Raw genomic sequence first — 25778 nt, 5'->3', positions numbered from 1 at the left:
TAGTGCAGTGTTTCCTCTATGGCTACATTTCTGCTGCCACGGTATCAGAAATCAGGCTGTACAACATTTTAGGCCGTCTATCAGCAGTGATTGTTAGTGCATGTCGGAGAATTGCACGGATACGCGCTTCACACCGCAGTTGAGATTGCGTGTGTGCGTCCTTGAGAACTGTAAGTCGTATAACTTATGTTGTCAGTTCATTTAAGCCTGTTATTGTATAAGTCTATAGTTCTTGCAAATTTAAATCAAGTTAACTGGTGATTTTCGTTATTTGTATTCTTCCCCTACTAGCTATATATATTGTCTGTTGATTCGATAGCGATTGCTGCGCTTCCTCAGGTTTGTATTTTAGGTGCATTATTATGCTGAAGTAGTTTTAATTAATAAAAAGTGGGTTTATTGTTATTATTTGCTACAGAATGGTTAGCCTATTAAGATCAAATGAAGCAGGCAGTGTACATGCTTCAGAGTGGCTTACCTTAATCGATAGGCTAGGCTACTGACCATTTACAATAAGTTGTTACGTCAATTATTAATTGGCAGCATTTATGCCATTTAGAGCATACTTTGTGAGTGTAAGGTGTCTTTAAGTAGCGTAACTTTATTGCTTTAGGGGAAATAGGATGAAAATATGTGCAATATTACATTAGCTATTAGACTATTACAGGGAGGGGGGGAGATGCAAAACACCTGGGAATAAATACATTGATTAGAAAAAAGAAGAAAAAAAAGAATACGTTTTTTTTTTTTTTTGGAGCACCGAAGACCCATTTTGACCCAGGAAAAACCCTGGCATGTAATGACTTCTGTTATGAACTAAATGTCTTGATGTTTGTGGTGGTAAGACAATTGAACAGAGAACCAATATAATACATTTCGATCAACATAACATAAGCGAATGATAACGTACGTACGTACATTGATTAGAAAAAAGAAAAAAAAGAATACATATATGTATTTTTTTTGGAGCACCGAAGACCCATTTTGACCCAGGAAAAACCCTGGACTAGGTCAGAAAGGAATAATCGTCCAGGCATAAGATGAAGTTCCCGAATTGACGTTTATTAACCACACGATACACAGGCTACTAGTAAGCCAAACAGCTGTTTGGCCCTATCCGACGCTAAATATAAGAAAGGTAGCCCACAAAAAAATAGTGACCGTCTCTTGTAAAACCCAGACGTAACAGAAAGAACAGACGCTAAACCTGCTCTTAACTTTAAATGCTCCACCCCCCCCCTGCCCAACCCCCCTCCATGCCCCTTCGCCAACCACCAGGCTGCCCGGCATCCGAACATTCCCGTGATTGGCAGACAGCAGGTTGATTGGCATGTTGGACCCTGCGAACAATATTGGTAAACAACCAACTAACAGCCTAACATATAGCCAAACACACGTCTTTCTGTGTGGGTCGCTACACGACATTTACATTTAGTCATTTAGCAGACGCTCTAATCCAGAGCGACTTACAGTAAGTACAGGAACATTCCCCCGAGGCAAGTAGGGTGAAGTTCCTTGCCCAAGACACAACGTCATTTTGCACGGCCGGAAATCGAACTGGCAACCTTCAGATCACTAGCCCGATTCCCTAACCGCTCAGCCACCTGACTCCATTATTGTACTTTAACTGCTAAGATTCCTTGATGAGATGCCTTATCAATCATCCCTGTGCCCAAAAAGCCAAGGCCAACAGGACTCAATGACTACAGACCCGTCGCCCTGACCTCTGTGGTAATGAAGTCTTTTGAGCGCCTTGTGCTGGCACACCTCAAAGCCGTCACAGACCCTTTCCTGGACCCACTGCAGTTTGCCTACAGAGCCAACAGATCTGTGGATGATGCCGTTAACATGGCCCTCCACTTCACCCTACAGCACCTGGACTCCCCAGCATCCTATGCCAGGATCCTGTTTGTGGACTTCAACTCTGCCTTCAACACCATCATCCCTGCCCTGCTTCAGGACAAGCTCTCCCAGCTGAACGTGCCTGACTCCACCTGCAGATGGATCACAGACTTCCTGTCTGACAGGAAGCAGTGCGTTAAGCTGGAAACACAAGTCTCTGACTCCTGGTCCATCAGCACCGGATCTCCTCAGGGCTGCGTCCTTTCCCCTCTGCTCTTCTCCCTGTACACCAACAGCTGCACCTCCAGTCATCCGTCTGTCAAACTTCTGAAGTTTGCGGACGACACCACCCTCATTGGACTCATCTCTGACGGGGATGAGTCTGACTATAGGTGGGAAGCTGACAACCTGGTGACCTGGTGTAGCCAGAACAACTTAGAGCTCAATGCTCTTAAGACAGTGGAGATGGTTGTGGACTTCAGGAAGAATACAGCCCCACTCACCCCCATCACCCTGTGCGACTCCCCAGTCAACACTGTGGAGTCCTTCCGCTTCCTGGGCACCATCCTCTCCCAGGACCTCAAGTGGGAACTGAACATCAGCTCCCTCACCAAAAAAGCACAACAGAGGATGTACTTCCTACGGCAGCTGAAGAAATTCAACCTGCCAAAGACAGTGATGGTGCACTTCTACACAGCCATCATTGAGTCCATCCTCACCTCTTCCATCACCATATGGTACGCTGCTGCCACTGTCAAGGACAAGAGCAGACTGCAGCGTATCATCTGCACTGCTGAGAAGGTGATCGGCTGCAATCTGCCTACCCTCGAAGACCTGCACACCTCGAGGACCCTGAGGCATGCGAGGAAGATTGTGGCTGACCCCTCCCACCCTGGTCACTCCCTGTTCCAGCTACTCCCCTCTGGCAGAAGGCTGCGGTCCATCAGGACCAAAACCTCACGCCATAAGAACAGTTTCTTTCCAACTGCTACTGGCCTCTTCAACAAGGCCAAGGACTCCAATTGACATTCATTCACTTATTTAACTATTATAAGTCCATCTAATGGCAATTCAATATGCATAAGACACTTTATCTCAGTATCTGATTGCACTATGTTGACCATTCACGCTGCTCATTCTATTCTTATTTTTATATATATTTTATTTTATATTTAAATTGTTGTATTCTTAGATTGTTTAGTTCTTAGAAATAGTTAAACTTTTGTACTTTTACTTAATTTAAGATCTGTATATTTTTTGTGTTTTGCACCTCCCTGCCACAGTAAATTCCGTGTTTGTATAACATACATGGCGAATAAACCGAATTCTGATTCTGATTAACATTACAAAAGATGAACACTGCAGTCAGATAGCTACCCTGTTTGCTATTGTATAATGCCTGTTTGAAATACGTATTTCAGAGTAGGGCTAGCCATGATCTAGTAACTTAAAGGCTGGTAGTTGATTAAAGATAATAATGGGGATATGTTTAAGGTTGAGATTGGACTCAAATGTGGGTAATTGGATGTGTAGGCCTACATGTTATTTTTGCTTAGGGTTCACTTCAAACATTAAAAGAAGGGGTGACATAGCAGACTTCTTCAAAAAGCTGAGCAAACAGGATCAGGTGGAAATAGACCCCAGTCCTTGCACCACCCCAAGACCTCAGAGCAGCTCCCTCCCCGAGGCTACAGGCACCAGTTCAGAGCATACTAGGCAGTCAGTCACATGCCAAGTTTAGCTTGTGTTTGTAGGCCACACATGTAAGCCTACACAAAAGTTTTTTTCCGATTAAGCCTCACTTTAAAATGTTGGTTGTTGATTCATGAGTGTTCTTGTTTTGATGTCTGCGGCATGTTTTGTGTGAGTATACACTAATAGTTATGTTTTAATGTCAAAGATTCATCAAAGGATCTAACCTGGTTAGACCCAGATTATGTATTCATGAAAACAGAGTGACCAAAGTCTCTCCAGTTTGTGAGTATAGTACAGTGTGTGTAAGAAAGAAATGAGTTGCAATTCAGATGTAGAGACACAGTCTATTCATAGTAAATGTAGAATTTGATTAAAGTAAGTGGACCATACTAGGCCACACCGAAGAACTCAGGCTTACATTTACATTTAGTCGTTTAGCAGACGCTCTTATCCAGAGCGACTTACAGTAAGTACAGGGACATTCTCCCCGAGGCAAGTAGGGTGAAGTGCCTTGCCCAAGGACACAACGTAATTTGCCACAGCCGGGAATCGAACTGGCAACCTTCAGATTACTAGCCCGCTTCCCTAACCACTCAGCCACCTGACTCCCCACAGGCTTAAGTGAATTAGAATTTCTATTTCGCATCAGCAATCATATGAATAACTTGCACTGCTTATAGCCAGGCTAAGGTTATACACACATTTTCAGTCTTGGTCTGTGGACCCCCTGAAGTAGCCCTGGCCACCCCATATATAAAAGTCTGGTTTTGCCACTGATAAGTAGTATTGACAAACTTTTTCGCCAGCGCAAGGCGCAACGTATAGCCTATTGAAAAGTCAGATGTTTTCGTATCGCTTCAGATTCCTCACTACATAAAATGTGGTTGTCATTACAGTTTACTTAAGTTTTCTAAATTAAATAAACCTCATAAGGTCTGCGAATAAGTAGTATTGCCAGGCAAATGAGGCAATACTTTTTTCAAAAGTAGTATTGCCATGGCAATACTGGCAACACTGACGGCGGCGGCGGCAATGGTTAGAGCTAACGGTACTTGTCCACTAGAGCGTTTTTTAACGCTCCGCACCGCTTGCCTTCCCACAGTACCCCACGCTTGGGGGCGTGTTAGACAGGTTAATACAGAGTTGTAGTTCTCTAAGGTCACCGTTGTAGTCATGGCCAAGCGTGCAGACTTGGGTTCATGTACTCACAATATAGATCAAAATACCACTTTTACACAACATTTGTGTAAAAATACAGAATTTTCACTCAACCAGCCCAGCCTACCATTTGTAGGCAGGGCTAGCGAGCTAGCAGGGGCACAGAACAGTCACGTAATGTGACGAGACTGAATTTAAAAGTATAAAAATACACTAGGGACACTGACAACATTGGCAACCCTGCACCATGCATTATTAGTTTAATGTAATCTTTAAATTCTTTGTTCTGAACAGAACTGGGCGTGCAGACACATACGAAAAGTTTTTCCTCCATCTTGAAATTGTAAAACCTAGAAATGTTGATCATGACCAACGGTTGCTACGTTACAAGAAACAAGAAACCAATCCGATTGGCCAACACTAGCTTTTAACGCTTTTCATTTACATAAAGTTGAGAAAATCCAACTTGCAACGCTCCGCTCCGCTCGCCTTCTCACAATGCCCAACGCGAGCGTCAACGCCCGGTTTCATTGAAAATGAATTGGAAGCCGATGCCACATGCCGCCCGCTCCGCTGTAGTGGACACGTACCGTAAGGTACTAAGACGGATCAATGCACTGTGTGTTCTGTAAATTCTGTGGGCCTTCAATTGCAAGACTGTCCAAATTTGTAACAGCGTCAAAACAATTCAAACACGAAACATTGAAGCTTCACAATGACGGTATGAAGCACGCGATGTGTAGAGACAGGTTGGGCCTACATATCCCGTAACGCAGCAGCACCCTCGACTGCATTTCGGCGTTATTTTTACTTAAGAGTTGAGGAGTCTGCCCATCTGTGCCCCAACCGTAACATGTTGAAATCAAGCCTACTGTATTTGGGTCAATGACAAATAAGGTTTCTAAAAAAGCATTTTTATAAAGTGTTTTCAAAATGGATTTCATGCATATTTTTACATCTGGAGCAGTGTGTTTAAGCAACTTTTGTTATTTAAGTAACATTTCAAAGTGCTTAAATTCCTTTTTTTCTTGTATTTTTAACTTCACTACCCAAAATATGTCAGGTGGCGCAACCAAATATTTGTTAATATATATTTATTTTCCGACTATTTATTTTAAGTGAATTATTTTCACAAGTATCCATTAGAATGTCTCTAGTCCCTAACACACTATAATTTTGAGTTGGTGTTTTGTATTTATGACAATTTAAGATCATTGCATTCTAGTGGCCCGGTATTTAGTATCTTTAGCATCCGATTTTCACATTTAAAGACAAAAAAAATATTCTACAAATCTACAAATGAATGCATTCAGTACAATAGCTATTCACATCATATATATCAACCATTTGTTCACTTTGACCTATTATTAATTGGTTGAATTTAATATTTTACATGGTCGCACCACCTGACGATTATCAGTTGTGCCACCTGACAACATTAGTAATGACAGAAAATATGCTGAATAATATATTTTTTTATTTCAAATACACAATAAGTGTTTAAGTCAACAGTTTCTATTAAAGTAAAAGTAGTAAATTGATCAAAAACAGGATACATCACTATACAATAGATGCAATAGATTAAATTGATACATTGTAATGGATTGAACAACAAATTCATGTTTTAGTTTGATTCACTGGAAAATAAACATCAGCTTCAGTTTAATCATAAAATTCATTTGAAATAAGCATCATAAAAAGTATTCCTAGATTTTTTAAATATTAAATTCATGGCAAATGGAATGCAATACTATGTAATAACTACATACTATTTTTGAAAGGGGTTATAACATGCCGAAAAACACTATTGTCAGCTTTTCATTTGAGAACATTTACATTGAAAATTAACATTATGTAGCGTCCGTAACGTCACGTCCATATAACACATCATTAGAGTTTTTAAAAGCAACAAAGGAGCAAGATTTGTTAATTAAACTAACCATTGGTATAAATAAGCTTTGCACAGAAACTTTGGATGTTGTAGCATCGGCACTGTTTGAATGGCATAAACTTATTCTACAAAACGTTACGGACGTGACTTGGCCATGGAACTTACTGACTCATAAAGGCTTATGCATTTAAGGAGTTGTGCTTCTAACTCAAGCTGAGCATACACAATGCTCTATCATTCCCTTGTCAATCAGGAAAATGACAAATGGTAACATTTTATTGAAAACTGGAGTCCATTTACCCCATTCTTGAAACGGTACAAAACGACCATTAATTATTTATTTTTTGCATGAGTGCACAACTTGTATATTATGTAAAAGAGTGCAATTGTCTATACATTTCGATCAGACTGGTTCCATGCAAGAAAATATAGACCTAAATGAACATTTTAACAACAGTTATATTTGTGGTCTATCTATGGTAAGGGTGACCTTTGCATGGAACTGCCCATATGGCATGTGTACCAATATACAGTAAACAAAGCAGCAGTTTTGCCACCTGATGCTGGTTGCGCCACCTGACTTTTGCAACTAATTTCAAATTAAACAGGCTTCTACCTGGACGCCTGTTTTAGCTTTCACCATTGCTAGCAAATTAATACACATCACTTTTAAATAGAATAAAGAGTTTTATGGTAACAATTGTTTTTCCTTGTTATACATTGGTTGTACCACCTGACATGGAAAGTGTACCAGCCTACCTATGAGGTGAAAGTAGCTATTTTTATCAATATTTGAGAGAGCTCTACAAACCTTTTCACTCAATAACTCGGGTCATTTGAGGTCCTCTAGATGATGCAATATCCTGTTTACTGTTTAACCTGTTTACTTCACAATAAAGGTCCCATGTTTACGGTTGTGCCACTCTGACATTTGAGAACATACAAATGACCGGACAAAAGTTCTCCAGTTATCTCAATGGCTTAAAAACTATTGGTATTTAAAAAATTTGGTTCATTAAAAAGGTTTCAAACATAATATCATGCTAAAGTATTTTATTTTGAATTTGTTATCATTAAAATATATTTTTTTATAGTTTTCTTAGTCCCCTTATTTGCATGGACAGTTGCGCCACCTGACATTTTGGAGGTTTGAGATGCAAAAGCATAAAATTATATTTATTATTTGAATGTACTGAAATGTATTACAACTAATTAGGTTTTAAAGAGTAAATTTATACATGTCATGAATTGATTACATAAAAAAAAAAAAGGAAATAATGCACCCGGACACCAAAATATGTATGTCATGTCATTGACCCATTTTCTATTGCAGTAAATCTATCCCAATTAATGTTAAAGAAAACAAAAAGGCATGTGGTTTAAAAGATTGCAAGTAATTAAAGGTCCCATGGCATGCTGTTTTTGGATGCTTTTATATAGGCTATAGTGGTCCCATAATACTGTATCTGAAGTCTCATTCCCAAAATTCAGCCTTGGTGCAGAATTAAAGCCACTACGAGCAGTCCCACAATGAGCTTTCCTTAGGACGACGATGAAGAGGAGAGAGATGGGGCTAACTTCCATTGCAAGCCATGATGTCTCTCGAGGAAAAAACGATATCGCGCACGCACGGTCGTAGCTCATTTTCTCATTGGGGGGCCAAATTCTCTGTGCGGGGAAAGCAGAGAAAGGGGAGGTAACCTTTCCCCTTATGACGACATACGGGGAAGATTTTTGGATCAAAGCATTTAAGCTTACATTTTCTCAAAGGCGGAGAAAAATACCCAGGGCTTGGTTTACACCTATCAAAATGTATAGCCACTGGGGGACCAAAGGCAGGCTAGGGGAACTCTAGTACTTTATTAATGTTAAATAACCTCAAAGTGACATTTTCATGCCATGGGACCTTTAAAGTGCACATCTGTATGCAATACAGGTTCATTATTGTTCATTATTATCCAGAGCGGTTTACTATAAATAATTTTTGCGTGAAGCTGTGAATACTTATGTACATGTTATGTTTTTGTACAAAATTTCTGCAAATCTATAAAAAATATGAAACAAACTTTTGTCACTTTGTCATTATGGGGTATTGTGTGTTGAATTTAGAGGGAAAATGTATTTATTTTGCACATTTATTTTCACATTTTAATTTATTTTCACATTGACAAAATGTGGAAAAAGTAAAGCGCTGTGAATGCTCGCGGGCACTGTGCCCTATCTATAATTCCGGGAGTCTGTGTATGTGTGTGTTTGTGTGCCACCGACTGCATCACGGGCACTGTGCACTACTTTTTTCTCAATAGAACGTTAAGGTTATGGGATTTTCAACAACATTTCTTCAACTAGTAAAACTACTAAAGATACCTTGTTTTGAAGGAAACATACCATTTTTATTTACAATATGTCTCCTTGTTGGGCTGACCTTTTATGCAAGGTAGCAAAAGCCGCAAAACTAGGTTATAAACAGTATATTCATAAACTTTCTCAATGTATTGCAGACATCATTTGATAGAATTAAGGGGTAAGTGTCTACATGCAAACAGACTAATTATTTTTTTATTTTACACTAATAGTCGCTAGTTTTTAAGCAAAGAAAAGGAGGTGGACCTGAAAATGCTAGTAAGGCGGCATTCTATATTCATGTTAACTTAGGCTTGCTGAATGTTCAAATCAGTACGTTTGCTACCGGCGTTCCACAAAGTCTGGAATTATTTGGCATTTGGTTAGCCTTTGCTTTCTATCCACCCTACATCCAGTGCACATTTGAGAATGGTGTTCTCCCAATTCGTTACCATCTACCGGACAAACAGATTGCAGCACTTGTAATGTGAAATAATTGTTTATAGTTTATGAACTTTTAAGGTAAATGTGATGATCTGTCTCATCAGCCTTGTGTTTAAACCATAGACTGTATATAGATGGAACATCAATAAAGACATTGCGAATGTTAATTTTAACTGTAAAATATATCTAACTTAATTAGGGCTGCAACAAACGATTATTTTTATAATTACCTAATCTAATGATTATTAGAACGATTAGTCGACTAGTCATCAATTCTTTCGCTGATTAATTAGTAGGCTTTAAACGATTATTCAGCTTTTGCAATTTGTTAAAACATTGAGTTATACTTATTCTAAATAAAACCAGGAAAACACTTCAGCTTTTGAAAAATATTTTTTTATTGCATTTTGAGCCAACTGAACAGGCCAATCTCTCTTTGTCCAATTACTCACTGTTTTTCATTGAACATAACCCTGTTGTCTTACAAATGAAGCTCTTAATGCTGCTGCCTAATTTAAGAGATTTGTTTACATTCCTAACTTTATGTCTGTAATGCATGTCTAACTTCTGTCTGTGAACATGTTGCTACGGTGTTAGTATGCGTGAAATACTGCGTAAAGCGTTTTTATCAACTGGTGTCGCTAACTGGCCATCTTGCTTAGTTCCAGCTGGAGCACACTCACTTCTCACCGTTTCCATCTCCTCTCGTGCCGGGATGTTTCCTTTTTAAATGTTCCAGCATGCACGTTGTGCTGCCATGGAAAGCAAGTTCCGCCTTGCACGCATTACAGATGACAGTAATTTTAGTGATGCAACTTGTTCTGCTCCGTTTGCAAGATGCCATTTTAGCTCTTGCGCTACAGCGCCACACTGATGAAATCACGTTATTGCAGGCACTTAAAATAGGTCCTATGAGATCAAACGATCTGTCGACAACAAAAATATTTATCGACAATCTTTTTATTGTCGACGTTGTCGATAATGTCAACTAATCGTTGCAGCCCTAAACTTAATGTCACCTCTGGCCCGTTTGTCATTGCCTGAGGCAAGGAGAAAATACTTTGTAATATTCACGCTGTTTATTTGGCTATCATAACTTCATGAGGGATCGACATCCTGTCAATTTCATCTTCCAATTGTAGAGAGAAGACCATTTATTCGGAAGACCATTCATTCAGACAACTCTGCACAGTCTGTATTTGTGGGCTGACACATTTCTGATGTCCTGTTAATGTCATAATCTATTTCTAAGTATGTCTTGAGGAAAAGAGTGTTAATTTCTTTTTACAGTCAAATCCACATTCATGTGGTGTGTGAACAATGGAGTCCTTGCAAGCAACAACCTGATCTGTCCACAGGACTACATAGTAGAACAAGCCCCACTGGGAAAAGCACCAAGAGGTGATTTTCAACACCAAAACATATCATTCATATATAATGAAAACTGGATCCATGGCTAATATGGTACAGGCAGAACAATAAATGATTTATATTTAATTGCACCCTAACTTTTAATAAATACTAAACCCAACTCTCTCCCACCCTAGCCAAGTCCACACGTGGTTTTACTAATCCAACCACGGTCTACAACAAGCATGTATGCAACCGGCCCAAGAATGATGACTTCACAGTGATCCTGTCTACAGATAGAACTGTCCGGGGTCTGCTGGAAGAGTCAGAGACTACCCTGACCCGAACTTCCAGCCCTGTCAGCTTCTTTGCCAAGTGCAAAACAAAGGAGGTGAGAAACAGAAAAGGAAGTCTTATTGAATTATGATAATATAATTTTGTTAAATTTTTGTGCCTTAGGCATACCAGATACTCAAAGCATTAGATAATTTAATGACTGAATGGGTTTATCACTTGTTGCAGATGTGGCTAAATAGCAGAATAACTTTTATACCATGGCCTTGGTGAATACTTGATTCTGATTGGCTGGAGTGCATTGAAATAATTGTCTCTTACACAGATTCATTAAGGGTACTTGATGTGTGTAGTGTGGTCACCTGTTTCAAACAATCATAGATTATTTGGAAACAACCCTCCAGGGGGGTGTTCCATCAACGTCGCTAACACAAGTCAGGCTAACACGAATAAGTCTCACTTGGATAAACGTCAACTTAGACTTAAGCCTCAAGCCGTTCCACGAATGTTCCGTTCCACTAACAGGCAACGCTAATTCAAGCTAGACCTCAATAAATTTAGACTGCAGCCCAGATCAGGCGATCGTCGAAAAGAGGAGTTATGTTGCAAAAAGCAAAGCGTAAACCAGCAGAGTGGTGTTGTTTCAGCAGCTTAAAACATTGTCCCCAAAAAGGACAATGTTGCTGCAATTAACATGGCAAGGGAGACAACTTGTCAAACCATTACGACTGTTAAAATGCGTCAATTGTAGACCTACCAAATCTACTTAACATATATATATGTATTTAGGCCTACTGATAATTAGTGTAATTTGATGAGCTGTCTGAAACCGTTCTGACAGTAGACTAGCCTATGGCCGATATTCTCAACAGGAGATTGAGAATAATAGCCCAAAAAAGAACGTGGCAGCAATTGAAAATTGTAGGATAAAATTCAAAACACTGAAGAAGGCCATGGTTAATTGCACTTGATGTGGGCTAATAATGTTTTTGTCTTCACATCTTGAACAAAATTTATAAATTACTTCAAAATAACTTTGCCACACGCATTTATTAACTGATAGGCTAAATGCTGAGCTTTAAGATAAAAGGGAAAGATAACCATGACTAAAATGGGGATTCACTGAAATAACTAGTATTGCACAGATCCAGCACCAACTTCAGATCAGAAGGTGACCAAAACTGTAGCACACTTTGCTTGGCATAATAGTCATTTAAAATTGCTCAGCATGACTAAGAATAAATCATTATTATATTACGCGTGCATATTTAATCCAAATCCAATTATTACTATTCTGGCTGACAGTGTATGGACAGCTGCCCCATATTTCCATATTTCCAATTAACATAGTCTGCCTCCACAGATCCAGAGGGGGCTTGAACAGTGACAGACTGTGACTGTGTCAAGGGTTGTCACAGCCTCAAAGCATGCCCTAGTGGGAACAATAGGGGAGACTGTTAGGCACAGCATCTAATCGTCTTCTTTGGAAAGGGCAATATTTGGGACACTGTCATGTAGGGGCAGCATAAAGGGCACTTCATAACAGCACCCTTTTCCATTGGAAGTAAGGGCATGGGAACAGTCCAATTTAGACCATTGTAAGGGCACCTTATAGGGTACTGCATCACATTTTCTCTACTATAAAGGAACTCATGAAGACATGTTTTTACATTTATAGAAGGCACACTGTCATTTATTACATGGGGCATCCTGTGCACTCAAGTATATTTTACAATGTGAATGGCAGACAGTAGGGCACTTGGTCTAATTTTTGCCACTCTAGAGGGCATTTTGGAAACACTTTTTCAACCATGGGGGCACCAGGCAGTCACCCCCTGAGTCTTCCAGTGGGCCTGGATACACCCATGGGGACAGTATATTGCACCTACAATCAGAATCAGAATGGGATTTATTCGCCATGAAAGTTTGCACAGACAAGGAATTTGCTTCGGCAGGAAGGTGCATACAATAAACATATAGGGACCTAAAATTTTAATATGTGGACTATCTATACTAAGGGTACATAAACTAGCAGTACTAAGTGGGATTAGAATTAAATTAAATATACAATAAAATTAAATATAAGTTGCCGTAAATGACAATATAAAAATACAAAAATACAAATATTACAAAAAATACAAATGTACAAGATACAATTTTGTAATGCAGTGCAAAAAGCAGTGTGTTTTAAGCAGGAAGTCATTAGAGTCAGTGTGGTCCCTTGGCCTTGTTGAAGAGGCCAACAGCCTCTTCAACAAGGGAAGAAACTGTTTTTGTGGCGTCCTGCTGCGGTCCTAATGGACCGCAGCCTTCTGCCGGGGGGAGTGACTGAAACAGGGAGTGTCCAGGGTGGGAGGAGTCAGCCACAATCTTCCTCGCTCGCCTCAGGGTCCTCGAGGTGTGCAGGTCCTCGACGGTAGGCAGATTGCAGCCAATCACCTTCTCAGATAATACGCTGCAGCCTGCTCTTGTCCTTGGCAGTGGCAGCAGCGTACCAGACGGTGATGGAGGAGGTGAGGATGGACTCAATGATGGCTGAGTAGAAGTGCACCATCATTGTCTTTGGCAGGTTGAACTTCTTCAGCTGCCGAAGGAAGTACATCCTCTGTTGTGCTTTCTTGATGAGGGAGCTGATGTTCAGTTCCCACTTGAGGTCCTGGGAGAGGATAGTGCCCAGGAAGCGGAAGGACTCCACAGTGTTGACTGGGGAGTCACACAGGGTGATGGGGGTGAGTGGGGCTGTGTTCTTCCTGAAGTCCACAACCATCTCCACTGTCTTAAGAGCATTGAGCTCTAAGTTGTTCTGACTGCACCAGGTCACCAGGTTGGCCGCTTCCCACCTATAATCAGGAGTCAGGTGGCTGAGCGGTTAGGGAATCGGGCTAGTAATCCGAAGGTTGCCAGTTCGATTCCCGGTCATGCCAGCTGACGTTGTGTCCTTGGGCAAGGCACTTCACCCTACTTGCCTCGGGGGGAATGTCCCTGTACTTACTGTAAGTCGCTCTGGATAAGAGCGTCTGCTAAATGACTAAATGTAAATGTAATCAGACTCGTCTCCACCAGAGATGAGCTCAATAAGGATGGTGTCGTCCGCAAACTTCAGGAGTTTGACGGACGGATGACTGGAGGTGCAGCTGTTGGTGTACAGGGAGAAGAGCAGAGGAGAAAGGACGCAACCCTGATGTGATCCGGTGCTGATGGACCGGGAGTCAGAGACTTGTGTTCCCAGCTTAACGCACTGCTTCCTGTCAGACAGGAAGTCTGTGATCCACCTGCAGGTGGAATCAGGCACGTTCAGCTGGAAGAGCTTGTCCTGAAGCAGGGCGGGGATGATGGTATTGAAGGCAGAGCTGAAGTCCACAAACAGGATCCTGGCATAGGATGCTGGGGAGTCCAGGGGCTGTAGGGTGAAGTGGAGGGCCATGTTAACTGCATCGTCCACAGACCTGTTGGCTCTGTAGGCAAATGCAGGGGGTCCAGTAGAGGGTCAGGGTGGGAAGGGGTAGTTCAGGACTGTCCAATTGTCTTTCAAATCTGCAGTAGAACTCATTCAGGTCGTTGGCCAGGCGGGAGTCGTTAGTGGAGTGGGGGGCTCTGGGCTTGTAGTTGGTAATCTGCCTGAGCCCTCACCAGACAGAAGCAGAGTCGTTTGCAGAGAATTGGTGTTTTATTTCTCAGAGTACAGTCGTTTAGCCTCCCTGACCGCCTTGCTAAACTTGTTCTTTGACTCCTTGAAACTGTCTTTGTCCCCATTCCTAAACGTGGCCTCTTTCTCTGACCTCAACCTTCTGAGTTTAGCTGTAAACCAGGGTTTGTCGTTGTTGTAGCTTACCCTGGTGCGTGTTGGTATACAGCAGTCCTCACAGAAGCTGATGTATGATGTCACAGCCTCTGTGAGCTCATCCAGACTATTGGTAGCAGTCGTGAACATGTCCCAGTCAGTGCAGTCCAAGCACGCCCGCAGATCCTCCATAGCTTCACTGGTCCACTGTTTTGATGTCCTCACAGCAGGCTTACAGCGCTTTAGCTTCTGCCTGTATGCAGGAATCAGGTGGACCATGGCGTGGTCAGAGTGACCCAGTGCTGCTCGGGGGACCGCATGGTATGCTTTGCTGATTGTAGAGTAGCAGTGATCCAAGGCGTTTCCTTCTCTGGTAGGGCATTTGATGAATTGTCTATATTTTGGGAGTTCTTGAGTGAGATTGCCTTTGTTAAAGTCGCCTAGCACAATAACCAAGGAATTCGGATTTTCATGCTCCACACTCAGTATCTGGCTGGCGAGCACACGTTGAGCCTCGTTGACGCTAGCCTACGGAGGCATGTAGACGCCAACCAGAATAAATGATGCAAACACTCGTGGCGAGTAAAAAGATCTACAGTTAATAAAAAATTATTCCAGATCAGGAGAACAGTGCTGCAGAATCACTGTCACATCTTCACACCAGCCACTGTTAATGTAAAAACAAATACCACCGCCTTTCGTTTTTCCAGAGAGCACAGGGTCACGATCCGCTCTCAGCAGTTTGAAACCTGCTAGCTGTAGCGCAGAGTCTGGGATCAGTTCACTCAGCCATGTCTCCGTAAAGCACAAAACGGAAGATGAATGAAAGTCTCTGTTTTTCCACACCAGTAGCTGAAGTTCATCCAGTTTGTTGCTCAGTGAACGCACGTTGGAGAGAAATATCCCGGTAACACTGTGCGTGCCCCACGCCGACGGAGTCGGACCAGAGCACCGTCTCGTTTGCCTCTCCTACGACGCTTCGCTGCTAGGACAAAGCCGAGGATGGCTTTGACTATAATTCCTACTAATTCTGCCGCTGGAAGCAGAAAAGTAGGAAATAAATCCACAGGAGTTGTAGTCCTGATGTTTAGAAGTACTTCTCTAGTTAGAGAACCCCGGAAATCTTGGCAGAACACTGAATTAACAGACAAAACAAGACAGAAAAGAGCGCACATAACGACCGAGGCAGCCTTCATCTGCGCCATCTTGGATTATTAATATTGGGGAAGCCAGAAGGAGAGGTAATATAGAGGCTTGTCAACATATAGGCTACTTTAAACAATGAAACTTTATACAATTGAATAAAAAGTCTCCTTGATTCTTTGTGTTTCAAGATGACCTGGAAAACTGATGATAATATTCAGGTACTGCTTTGGAGCAAGGTATACCCTTCATATTTCCTGGCATAGTTGCCCGTTCAAGAATGTCCCACATGCAAAGACACACAGAGATGCTGACAGACTGAACAGTGTCAAGGCTTGGCTACAGTGAGTTTGCTTCCTTGTGTGTGATTCCAGCAGACTACATAGTCTAGGCCTACCTACATAGACTGCAGTCTACTACCCTCCTTTCTACTATTATAGTCTACTACTCTCCTTTCTATTTCTTTCTACAAAGGATGGTAGGCTGCTCGTATGTGTTCATTGCAATCCTTAAGAGTTGCTAAAGTGTTATTTCATATATATATATATATATATATATTTATGTATTTTTTTTTAAGAATGACAATTAAATCTATCTAGATAAACATTTTACATTTACATTTATTCATTTAGCAGACGCTTTTATCCAAAGCGACTTCCAAGAGAGAGCTTTACAAGTGCATAGGTCACTGATCATAACAACGAGATAGCCACAAAACATTGCGAGTAGCCAAAACATGAAGCACACATTGTGAACAACCAAAGTAAGTGCCAAAGGGAAGAACCATAAGAGCATGTAGTTAAACAAGTTACAATTAAACAACATGAACTGCTATAAGTGCAAGTGTACCTGTGGAAAAAAAAAGACAAGCAACAATAATAAAAACAATATCACAGCGAGTACAAACAATTTTAAATCAGTTACCACTAACCACAAGAGTAACAAGTCTCTGAGCAAGAGTCATTGTGATCCTTGAGGGAACTAACATCGGGTCAAGCGAACCATTCCTAAGTACCGTTGTACTCCTGGAACAAGTGCGTCTTGAGCCTTTTCTTGAAGGTGGAGAGACAGTCAGTGTCTCTGATGGAGGTGGGGAGTTGATTCCACCACTGGGGGGCCAGACAGGAGAAGAGCTTGTGTTGGGACCGGGCGGTCTTGAGCGGTGGGACCACCAGGCGGTTGTCTGAAGAAGACCGTAGGTGACGGGTGGGGGTGTAAAGCTGCAGGAGAGACTTGATGTAGACGGGTGCAGTCCCGTTCACTGCTCGGAAGGTCAATACCAGGGTCTTGAATCTGATACGGGCCATGATAGGTAGCCAGTGGAGAGAGATGAGGAGCGGGGTAACATGGGAGCGTCTGGATAGATTGAAGACCAGACGAGCTGCCGCGTTCTGAATCCTCTGGAGAGGGCAGGTTGCGCATGCTGGGAGACTGGCGAGCAGCGAGTTGCAGTAGTCCAACTTGGAGAGGACAAGTGCTTGGACTAGCAGCTGGGTGGATTGCTCAGACAGGTATCTCCTGATCTTCCGGATGTTGTAGAGGGTGAATCTACACGACCGGGAGACCGCAGCAATGTGGGCCGTGAGGGAGAGCTCGTCGTCCATGGTAACCCCAAGGTTCCTGGCAGAGGATGAAGGGGTCACCGTCACAGATCCCAGGGTGATTGAGAGATCGTGGGAGATGGAGGGTTTAGCCGGGATGATGAGAAGTTCTGTTTTGGCGAGGTTCAGCTGGAGGTGGTGCTCGGTCATCCAGGCGGAGATGTCTGTGAGGCAGGCCTCAATCCTAGCTGAGATCCCCTGATCGGTCGGGGGGAACAACAGGTACAGCTGCGTAAACTATGCTGGGCCTGCTGAACCTATACTTCTTCCACAGATACTGGTCAGGGAAGCATTACTTCTGTCTCTGAAGACCCTTAAGGGCTGGTGGGATAAACGCTCTTTGTATAATCTGAGCACCTTCATCCACCACAGGGTTGTCAAAGAACGGATACGCCATAATTGATTGTAACTTGTGTAGACGCTCTGCTTAGTTTCTAAGGCCTTATTTTATGTCAATTAACCAATGGCTTTTGAAAACAGTTAAAGTGACATTATTTCTTGTTTGTTTAAATTAATATATATTTTTTAGAGATGAAGTAAACACGTAAATCATTCATGTCTGCACTTTGTCTGAATTTACGTTTCCGAACACGGACTAAAGTGCTTTGCGCGCAGTAATTTACTCGACGGAACAGTCTTTTGAGATTCTGTTTGAAATTATTTGCAACTAGTGATGGGAAGTTCGGATCATTTTTTTTTTTTCATTCGTTCATTTCAACGGGGGGGGGGGGGGGGGTGCTATCCGTCCACTGCAAACACGTATCGTATTCACCAGCAGATACTATTTTAAAAGGAGTTCCTGTATTAAAATAATGTATCATGACAGTTTGTATGATTTTGTCATTTATTATCACACTAGCATTTAATTATCACGGCAAACAATTACACTGCACTAAACTGTAAGTGTAAATGTAAAGTGACAATAACAAAACCAGTCAGTATGATGACTGGAGCGAATATCATTCACGTCTTACTAAAACAGCGGCCACACGAAAGGGAATGAGGAAACAGTTTCCTACTAAAAAATACAATGCGGGTCACGTGAAAAAAGGATCCAAAGACTCGTAGAAAGACCGAGTCAGGAAATGAACGAATCGTTCGTTTCCTCCAGTACAGAGCCTATGCAGGTCACCTGAAAAATTATCCAAAGACTCGTAGAAAGACCGAGTCGGGAAATGAACGAATCGTTCGTTTCCTCTAGCTACCACTACAGAGCCTATGCAGGTCACGTGAAAAATTATCCAAAGACTCGTAGAAAGACCGAGTCGGGAAATGAACGAATCGTTCGTTTCCTCTAGCTACCACTACAGAGCCTATGCAGGTCACGTGAAAAATGATCTAAAGACTCGTAGAAAGACCGAGTCGGGAAATGAACGAATCGTTCGTTTCCTCTAGCTACCACTACAGAGCCTATGCAGGTCACGTGAAAAATGATCCAAATACTCATACCCGAAGACCGAGTCGGGAAATGAACGAATGATTTGGACGAGCCTATGCAACAGTCCCGATGCGTGGCCACGAGAAAATGAACGAATCACTCTTTGAGAGGACTCGTTACTCCCGAGTCCTTGTAAGGATTCGTTCAAAATGAACGAATCGTCCACGAACGACACATCACTATTTGCAACACATTTTAGTTTAGCTTGACTTTTAGCCTGATACGGATCAGGCTAGTTCCGAAGTACAAGTTACCTTGGTTACGTAGCTAGAACTAAAATAAGCCACCTTAATGGAATGGAACTCTCGCTAAAGTAAGTGAGACTTGGCGAAATAAGTTTTGCTTTTCCTTAATCGACACCCCCCAGGGCCTTGTGCTCTGCATCAACTTGACGTGCAATAGCCATAAGCAGTGTTTTTCCTGAGCAAAACCACATAAAACATGTCTTACTCTTAGTATGTCAGGCTTAACTAGAAAGGCATTTCCTGCAGAAAATGCGTTGGAATGCTGAAAGATGAAATTATTATTTTTTAAATTGCATAAAATACAGAAATGAGAAAATACCCGCAAGCTGAAATGAATTTCAAAAATGTGTGAGTCACACAAAAGAGGCAGTGTGGAAACTGAACTGCATCATCCAACAATGCTAAGAGCTGAAATACAATGCGGGATAAGCTTAAGGCTGAACTGTTAAACAGAAGAAGAAGTAGGCCTAGGCTAGCTAGTCATAAAAAGAATATTATAGTCTTAACAGCTGAAATTATAGTTGGGATAGTAATAGCAGTAGCAGATGTAGCCTATCATTGAGTGCGTTTACTCGGCTTTCTTAGTAGGATTCCATGTGTTGATTGAATGAAACATACAGCAGTAGGGCCGATACAGAAAGACACGGCGTAATTTTGTTGCAGAAGGATGATGGTGCAAGTTTTGTCCGTGGAGCATACAACGATTAATAAAAATAATCTTGTAGACGCGTTTATTGAGTAATCGCATAACTAATTACACATGTAAACGGAGTAATCGTATTATTGGCATAAACCGACAATTGCTAGTAATCGGGTTTCTCATGGTCAAGTAAACGCACTCAGTGGCGTAAATAATAGAATAAAACAGTTCCATTAGCAATAGTAGTAAAAGAGATATTAGTAGCACTTTGCAGAGTCACTTCTTCTAAATTGTATTAGGTTGAAATACTATCAAACTCTGTCTTGTGACTCCACTAATCAGCTAATACCAATCACCTGTGTGAGAGTGAGTGGTGCGTGTCTGTCGTTGCCACGGTGATGGTGCAGCTATGATTGCTAACAGTGCGTTTACACTGCAGCGACTCAAATCGCTTGCCATCGCTCGCCTTCCCACAGTTCACCACGCGCGGGGGTCGTATCAAACAGATTAATGTAGAATTGTAGTTCTCTAAAGTCACTGTTGTAGTTGTCATGGCCAAGTGTGCAGACTTGGGTTTACTTACTCGCAACATCGATCAAAATACAACTTGTATACAAAATACTAAACTGTTTAATAGACATACACGTTGACATGTGTAAAAACGTTTTATTATAGTACTCAAAGTCTCTGCTAATCTGTCGATACGACCAGGGAGTAACTTTGTTCGAGAGTACAAAGTACAAAAAAAACACCAGGAGCACCGACAACGTCGGTAAACCTGTGCCTGGCCTCATTCTTTTTATTAATGTCTTTGTACAAATACAGAGACGTATCGTACAGGACTGGATATGCAGCCACACAGGCGATTAGTTTCTCCTCCATCTTAAAAACTGAAAGCTAGAAATGTTTACCATGGTTGCTACGTTACGAGAAACAAGAAAACACTGCCATTGGCCATCGCTAGCGAAGATCGCTCCTCATTTGCATAAACATTTACATTTATTCATTTAGCAGACGCTTTTATCCAAAGCGACTTCCAAGAAAGAGCTTTACAAAGTGCATAGGTCACTGATCATAACAACAAGATAGCCACAAAACGTCGCGAGTAGTCAAAACATGAAGCACACATTGTGAACAACCAAAGTAAGTGCCAAAGGGAAGAACCATAAGAGCATGTAGTTAAACAAGTTACAATTAAACAACATGAACCGCTATAAGTGCAAGTGTACCTGTGGAAAAAGCAAGCAACAATAATAAAAACAATATATCACAGCGAGTACAAAAATGTAAATCAGTTACCACTAACCACAAGAGCAACAAGTCTCTAAGCAAGAGTCATTGTGATCCTTGAGGAAACTAACATCGGGTCAAGCGAACCATTCCTAAGTACCGTTGTACTCCTGGAACAAGTGCGTCTTGAGCCTTTTCTTGAAGGTGGAGAGACAGTCACTGTCTCCGATGGAGGTGGGGAGTTGATTCCACCACTGGGGGGCCAGACAGGAGCAGAGCTTGTGTTGGGACCGGGCGGTCTTGAGCGGTGGGACCACCAGGCGGTTGTCTACAGTTGAGAAAATCTCAACTCGATCGCGTCGCGTCGCTACCCACAATGAACCACGCAAGCGATTTGCCTGGCTCCATTGAAAATGAATGGAAAACATGTTGTCGCTCGCATCGCATCGCTGCAGTGTAAACGCACCGTAACGCGCTGAGGGCACAGAATAACAGAAATGTAGCTAGAATCCACACCTCAAACAAGTTAACCTAGACGCAAAACTATACGTCCAATCCAAACAATAAGAATATTTTCCGAGACCCAAGACTCTGCCGAAACCAGAGATGTGCTTTATATGTCTGTGCAGTCAGAAATACGACTCTACCGGCAGTTTCAAAATCTTGTTCTCTTTGCTTTCTCTGACGATTTTGTCACCAGATTTGCATTGGTCTCTATGGGGCGAGAGTTGGACTTTGTCTCGCTTTCGTGGGGCTCTGAACAAATGTGTACGTCTGTTGGATTCAACAGACAACTGTCTACGACCAGCACAAAATTAGCTATCTATTGATCCAAAAACGAAGCATGAAGAGCGAAAATTGTGGCAAGCGTTTCAGTCTGCACTCTAGGCTTTCACGTACACACCCATGTAAATCTCAGAAACTGTTTGAAAAAGTCATGAAACATGATCAGGGATATTGAAAAAAGTTGAATAGATATCAAAAAGCTGAATTATTTAAAAATAGTTTAGGGTTTTGTCAACATTTTAAAGTTTAAATGGTGGCTCTAGCTGAAAGATTGAGGAAGAAGGAGAATTTGGAAGTTGAAGAAGTTTAAAGAAGTTTGAGAGGATTTGAAAGAGAACTCCATTGGAAACCCATGTTAAAAATATATGAATATTGATTTATATTAATTCAAGCATAACAGGTACAAAGCTGAAAAGTCATAGCACCCATGGCCTGAAACTGCTGAATATTTTGATAGCTGAACGGTTTTAATAGCTGAAGATTTGAAGGCGCTGAAAGGTTCCACGGAAGAAATAGAAGATAAATAACTAGAAAGTGCATTTCCTGCAGAAAATGCGTTGGAATGCTGAAATATGATTTTTTTTTTTTTTCATTGCTGAAAATAGGCTACAGAATTAGAAAATACCCGCAAGCTGAAAGCTTAAATGAATTTCAAAAATGTGTGAGTCACACAAAAGAGGCAGTGTGGAAGCTAAACTGCATCATCTATCAAAGCTAAGTGCTTAAATACAATGCGGGAGAATAAGTTTGAACGTTGTGAAGCAATCGAAGAAATAGTTGAATTTCAAGAGGCAGTGTGGAAGCTGAACTGCATCATCTAACAAAGCTAAGAGCTTAAATAACCTACAATGCGGGAGAAGCTGAAAGCTGAACTGTTAAACTGTAGCAGTAGTAGAAGTAGTATATTCGTTTTAGTAGCTGAAATTATAGTGCTCTTAGTCTTTTAATGAGACGAGTTGACTGAATAGCTCTGTTTTGTGACTCCACTAATAAGCTAATACAAATCACCTGTGTGAGAGACTGAGTGGTGCGTGTCTGTCGTTGCCACTGTGATGGTGCAGCTATGATTGCTAATGCGCTGAGGGCAGAGAATAACAGAAATGTAGCTAGAATCCACACCTCAAACAAGTTAACCTAGATGCAAAACTATACGTCCAATCCCAAAAATAATTTTGCGATATATTTTCCGATATTTTCCGAGACCCAAGACTCTGCCGAAACCAGAGATGTCCTTTATATGTCTGTGCGGTCAGAAATACGACTCTACCGGCAGTTTTAAAATCTTGTTCTTTTTGCTTTCTCTGACGATTTTGTCACCAGATTTGCATTGGTCTCTATGGGGCGAGAGTTGGACTTTGTCTCGCTTTCATGGGGCTCTGAACAAATGTGTACGTCTGTTGGATTCAACAGACAACTGTCTACGACCAGCACAAAATGCTATCTATTGATCCAAAAATGAAGCATGAAGAGCGAAAATTGTGGCAATGCTGGCAAACTAGAAATATTTTTTCAACAACATCCGAAGCTCAGGCCTCCACTCTAAGCATTTCAGTCTGCACTCTAGGGTTTCACGTACACACCCATGTAAATCTCAAAAACGGCTTGAAAAAGTCATGAAACATAATCAGTGATATTGAAAAAAGTTGAATAGATATCAAAAAGCTGAAATATTTAAAAATAGTTTAGGGTTTTGACAACATTTTAAAGTTTAAATGGTGGCTCTAGCTGAAAGATTGAGGAAGAAGAAGGATTTGGAAGTTGAAGAAGTTTGAGAGGATTTGAAAGAGAACTCCATTGGAAACCCATGTAAAAAATATTATGAATATTGATTTATATTAAAGATCCTGTAAGGTGGACCTGGAAATGAGAAGCAGCATTCCAACAATAAAGATTCAAAGAACAATACTTGGAATGCTGAAGCAGCATTCCAACAATAACTAGAGAGGGTACCATTTCTGGGGAAATTGTAGGGTGTGCTTGTTTGCGTCGGTTGCACAGGGGGGTCCATTTTTACAACTGATATTTCTGTATATTCTTTATAAAATTGCATACTTAATATTTATAAAGATTACATAGATTTAAAAGCATATTTTTTTGCTGCTCATTTACAACTCAAAATACGAGTGAAGTGTAGAATGAAATAGATGTCTTCTCATTTCCCCTGCAAGAGGCAGCCTTTTATACCCCCTTTCCACCAAAGTGAACCGGGAGCTAGTTCGGAACTGGTGCTAGAGCCAGTTCGGAGCTGGTTCAAGAATGGAGCCTACTAAGAACCGGTTTGCTTTTCCATGGGCTAAAGACCCACCACAGAGCCACGTCATTACGTCACTGTATACGTCTCATCTTTCCTAGCAACGCTAGCGCGGCAGCGCCAAACACAAAGCAGAGCCTGTCTAAAGGCTGTTTATTAATCCGAAGAACGTGTTTTTTTGGCTATTGCGCAATACCCTGGACTCGCAGCAGTATGACGACACTGGCATTATCAGCGCAACATTTTATAAACTTTTGCTGTATAGTGCTTGTGTATTACATTTGTGTTAAATATAGGCTCAATAGCTCATAACATTTGTGTTTGTCATTTCACTCATTTGATAGGATTATGATAAAACGCAGCAACTAGTGTCTGCACTGCACTGCGATGCTAGCTAGGTTATCGAAAAGTCGGAGCAAATTTACAAATGAGCAGTTTCATCAATAAAATAAGCAAATTTTCAGCAACTACACTGCCCACTTCTCGTTACATTTCAATTCAGATGCTGATTTACAAGTACCGTTTAGCTGAAATATGAATTGTAAAAACTTGCATTGGCGGTCAAAGGATTCTGTTTGTCTTGTTGGTCACGGTAACCCCGCCCCTGACGCAAGCGGTTCTTTCTTGGTTCACAATCTAGCCCAGCTCCGAAGTGGTGCTTTTTGCGAACCACGTACGAACCACTTACGAACCACTTTTCCGGTTCTCAGTCTGTCAAAGAACTGGTCTGCAATTAAGCAGTGCCGGCCCCCAAAATGCGTTGGTGGAAAAGGGGTAATAGTTGAATCAAAACGATTAAATTTGGCAGACCGGTGTAAAAATTGACCTAATCTCTATGACCCTTGTGCTGCCTTCGGGTCACATGACCCAAAGGTTCATAACGAACCATTGTTGCATTTACCAAATTTTACCTATTACAAAAACAAATAAAAATATTTTTCTTTTAACCTTCGCAATGTTGGGGGTCTGAGACAGCCCAACGGTTAAAAGAAAATGCTTCACTTTGTTTTTGTATGCGTTAAAGTTGTCGCAATACGATGGTGGGTCACAATGACTGATGGGTCAGAATGACCCGAAGATAACACAAGGGTTAAACGTCCTTTTAAGTTTTTCCCTTCTCATGATATTTTCAGGCATTTAGCCTACTCATATTGCATTCATTCATTAATAAAGAACCCCCTTTGAAGATTATTCTACTACGTTACCGGCAGTAGAAGATGGAATCACGATTCAAACAGTACCATCTGCTAACTGAAAATATGCCCCCAAAAACGTAAATAAGCTTGACATTTATTTAAAGGAAAATCGCTCATTCATAAAAAGCTCACTGGTAGCGATCATTGTCATTAACAACGCAAAATGCGATATAGCCCTGTGTGGAGAAGCTGCCCTGGTAAATTCTACTACTACAGACAGTACAGTACTAGACTACTGCTGTGTTCGTCTTGGTAGCGATTGCGTTGGTTGAATTCGATTTAACGTTCCGTTGTACGATTTAGGCTGAAATTAATTATTTTCATGAACAGATTGACAAAGTTTAGGCTGTGGTAATGAAGTTCAGGTTAGTAGTCAGATAGTTTCACCTATTCAAAGGCTTTTGATTTAAGTAAGGGCAGTGCCGAACATGTTCTGTCGCCGTTTGACTT

The 25778-nt window shown here is 41.4% G+C and overlaps 1 protein-coding gene across 1 annotated transcript in view; it reads left to right on the top strand.

Annotated features, from left to right (window-relative positions):
- dlec1 (DLEC1 cilia and flagella associated protein) overlaps positions 1–25778 on the top strand; it is a 212489-nt gene that overhangs the window by 58594 nt on the left and 128117 nt on the right. Inside the window, exons 5-6 of the mRNA XM_067252169.1 lie at positions 10664–10774; positions 10921–11114. Of these exons, the coding sequence (XP_067108270.1) occupies positions 10664–10774; positions 10921–11114 (305 nt within the window). The remainder of the gene's footprint in view (positions 1–10663; positions 10775–10920; positions 11115–25778) is intronic.

Source organism: Osmerus mordax, chromosome 15 (assembly GCF_038355195.1).
Source record: "Osmerus mordax isolate fOsmMor3 chromosome 15, fOsmMor3.pri, whole genome shotgun sequence".
Classification (NCBI taxonomy): domain Eukaryota; kingdom Metazoa; phylum Chordata; class Actinopteri; order Osmeriformes; family Osmeridae; genus Osmerus; species Osmerus mordax.
Note: the sequence above shows the minus strand (reverse complement) of the source record. Positions and strands in the feature narration are given on the sequence as shown.